This window comes from Hipposideros armiger, unplaced genomic scaffold (assembly GCF_001890085.2).
Source record: "Hipposideros armiger isolate ML-2016 unplaced genomic scaffold, ASM189008v1 scaffold_292, whole genome shotgun sequence".
NCBI classification, from domain to species: Eukaryota; Metazoa; Chordata; class Mammalia; order Chiroptera; family Hipposideridae; genus Hipposideros; species Hipposideros armiger.
This window is the reverse complement of record NW_017731642.1, coordinates 832,330-835,850: the sequence shown is the minus strand read 5'-3', so window position 1 is coordinate 835,850 and position 3,521 is coordinate 832,330. Positions and strand designations below refer to the sequence as shown.

General features: G+C 40.9%; 1 protein-coding gene across 2 annotated transcripts in view; it reads right to left on the bottom strand.

Annotated features, from left to right (window-relative positions):
• Positions 1-315: 315 nt before the first annotated feature.
• The window catches only part of NR2E1 (nuclear receptor subfamily 2 group E member 1), a 20,808-nt gene continuing 17,602 nt past the window's right edge, over positions 316-3,521 (bottom strand). The window contains exon 9 of one of the 2 annotated variants that reach the window (XM_019658965.1): positions 316-1,842. In XM_019658965.1, the coding sequence (XP_019514510.1) occupies positions 1,680-1,842 (163 nt within the window). In that variant the 3' untranslated portion in view covers positions 316-1,679. The remainder of the gene's footprint in view (positions 1,843-3,521) is intronic. The other variant, XM_019658964.1, reaches the window with a different exon arrangement.

The window sequence follows — 3,521 nt, the reverse complement described above, 5'->3', positions numbered from 1 at the left end:
TCAGGATAAAATGTTGGCAAGGGAATTAGAAAGAGAGGAGTGAGTGAATGAAGATGGTTAATCGGCCTCTTTCTTCCTCACACAGCAATTTTTCTAACAGAGGCAATTACATTTGAGAGCTGCAGAGAACAGAATCCTATGTTTTATTTCTTTATTCATCATTTTACAAATGGGATTTACTGTAAAAAGGAAATTGCCTTTGTAGTTCAGTTCTTCAGGCTGGAGTACTCTGAGCTTCAGTTTTTGCACCAGCTGCTGACACCACCCTGGTTGGTAAAAACCAGCCAGGGAAGGAGGCTAAGAAATCAGGAAGAGTTCATTTAAATTCAATATATTTTTATTCTTTGTAAATACAATGAGTACAACCTTTAACTTCACAAATCAGTTAATTCACTTTGTACAAGAAAAGTTTTACTCATCCTATGATAGTCCAAGTGCTGAATATTTTTCCTCAGTGCTAGTACCTAATAAATCAAAATGTGAAAAGTACAGCAGCTATTTTAAAATGTTTGTTTCTACATTTCCATAAGTATAGATTCATACCAAAGGAGCAGCTTATAATGTAGGATGGTGTGTGTGTGCATGTGTGTGTTTGTGTGTGTGTGTGTGTGTGTGTGTGTGTGTGTGTGTGTGCGCGCACGCACATGGGCACATTCAAGGCTTTACTAGAAACCAGTTTTCCGAAAGGCATTGAAGAGTCTCCGGCTGTTAGCAGTGGATCAATCGAGAAACCTTTTACTGTTCATCTCCTTGAAGTTCCTTCTGGCATCATGGCTGTGTTTGTTTCCTGTCTGTTGTGACTCGATGAAACACGAGCTTGGACCCCACTGCCTTTGGTTTCAGCACTATTTTAATGGGACAGCAGTCTGCTTCACTCAATCATTCACTTCTGCTTTATTTGGTTTTGCTGTTTTTATTTATCCTCCCTCGACTTCTGTTCTTTTAGTAAAGCTCTTCTATTTTTGAGATGTTATCCAACCTGAAGTCCTGGTGAGAATCTCATTTTAATCCCCCAATTCCTTTGACAAGGTTTCCTGGCCTATGGTATTAAAAAAAAAAAAAGGAGGGGAAACAACAAAAGAAAGAAAAAGGAAAGGAAAAAGATAGAGAAAAAACAAATCTCACAGCATAAGCTACCTTTCACTTATTAACTCAGTTCTGAAGGCCACTTAATGATGTATTACAATAGAAGGGAAAATTTTGATAAAACTTTTTATTTTAAACCTAACCATCGTTTTTAAAATAAAGTCTCCATCATAGATAGTTCTGAAGGCTGCTGTATGATGTTATTCACAGAGCTATATTTGGTTACCCAACTTTATATGCTAAAAAGGAGAGAAAATTCTACTTGTGTTCCAGCATTTGATAGTTCAGCCCAGATGTCCAGGTGAGAGGCCTGTGGCAACCCCCAATTCGACCCCCTCCCAGGGCATGGCAGCAGCGAGTTCTCTGCTCAGGTGGTCCTATTATGCCCCCCTTTCCTTCCAGGCTGCCCTACCCTCGGTGAGGCAGCACGTCAAAGCTACTGGAATTGTTTTGTGTCAATGGGTGTGTTTTTCCTGAAGGCTCCACATTTCCAGATGTATGCTTCCTGAAGGGCTTGTTAGTTGAGGCTTGTTCTCTATGGGTAGAAGTTCATCAGATACTGTTCCATCCTGAAAACTGGGGACTTGCAGAGCTTAGATATCACTGGATTTGTACATATCTGAAAGCAGTCTTGTAATTGGCACATTGCCAATGGTTTTTTTGAAAAACACTTCTTCTATGGTGGATGGGCTAATAGAACGTAAAGCTGGCAAAAGCAACAGGAGTTTTCCAAAGCGACAGGGTTGAGTGGGATATCTGGAATAGGAGAGACCATGAAAGCAAGGTCAGATCCATTACTAATGGGAATTAATATTTCTCACTTGAACACACACCATCTTTAATAGCATCTATCCCTGCAGCTGAGTCCTGGATGGGCACGAATGTCCCTGTTTTGAAGGTAGAATAATTGAGGCCTGGAGAACATAAATGATGTCAAAATCACATGGTGACTATCTCAACATTAGCAAAGGGGTTGTATTTTGTTCAGAGAAAAAAAAACATTTTTTAAAACATTGTACTAAGTTTAGGCTAAATAAGAAACATAAGTTTGTCAGAGTAGAAAACAAGCATGGTATACATGATAAAGCTTGTGGTCGCATCCACATTTTCCGATTCTCAAGGCTCCTTCACGAAGCTATTCCCCTCAAAGAAAATGGATTTCTTTTCTAGGAAATTCTCCAAATTATTATTCAGGCATTATACTTAGTCACTCTCAGGAATAATTCCATCCTTATTACACTGCAAATTAAAGACTAAGTTCTGTTGGGTGGCAGTGCCACCCAACTTTCACGTCAATGAAATTGACGTGTAATTAAAGATGTGAGAAATTGCTTAACAATTTCCTCTCTTGATGTCCAACATACATCTGTGCTCAGATGTGCAAGTTCAATTTTCTGCTGTCTTTAGATGCCTATAAGCCACCTCCTTACTTCAGCCCTGGTGCTTCTTCAATCAGGAGCTTGGAATCAGGTACGCTTGCACTCCACAGGGAGCGCTTCCTCCACTATCTAAAAGACCAAGCTCTAGGGACACATATCTGTGACTAAGCCAGGCTCAACCAATAGCCACACTGTTGCATATCAGGCTGATGCTGTGGACATGGCAGAGGCTTGTCTAGGCAGCCAGTGTCCCACCCAGTGCTAGAAACTGACGGATATCAAAATTCCTTCACAGAAGTTAGGTAGCGGAACACTGCAGTGTAATGGCCAATAACTCTGTCCAGCAAATAACTCCAGGGCAACAACTTTACCGCTTATCTCCTGGCTTTGGGCACAAAAGAGTCCCTCTCTACAATCTGATATGAGGCTGATAATTCATTCTGGGACTCTGAGAACCTCACTTGGTTCTTTCACTACCTAGCTTCATGAGCACCCATGGATGGGGACCACCACACCACATTTAATAATGTAGTATGGAAATAGTGAAGCGTATCTACATTTTTATTTTAAAGCCAAAACCCCACCACTTGCTCTCCTTGCTAAAAGTATCTCCTACATTTCCTGGAAAAAAATTCCAAGACCGGTGTCTCCCTTTCACCTTGGCCACTTACTCTCTTCGATAGCTTTGCTTCCCTTCCAAGGATCAGGCCAAGGAGCGAGAACCCTGAAGTGGGTAGGACACAGTGGCTGTGGCCTAGATAAGCCCCTACTATGTCTGCAGTGTCAACCTAATGTGCTGGAAGGTTCTCAGGGTGAGAAACCACTGTGGGAAATGATTACTTTAAAAAAGGATGGATTTTGAAGACTCTATAGACCATTAACTCTTGATTTCCTATGAATAAATAATCCACTCACCAACTCACACACTTCTTTTATTCTCTAGTTAGGAAGAGGCTGGTTAGTTAGTCAACAAGATTTGTCTATTATATGTGGAGTACTGTACTACCCAGAAACAATAACTCTGTGTGTGTGTGTGTGTGTGTGTGTGTGTGTGTG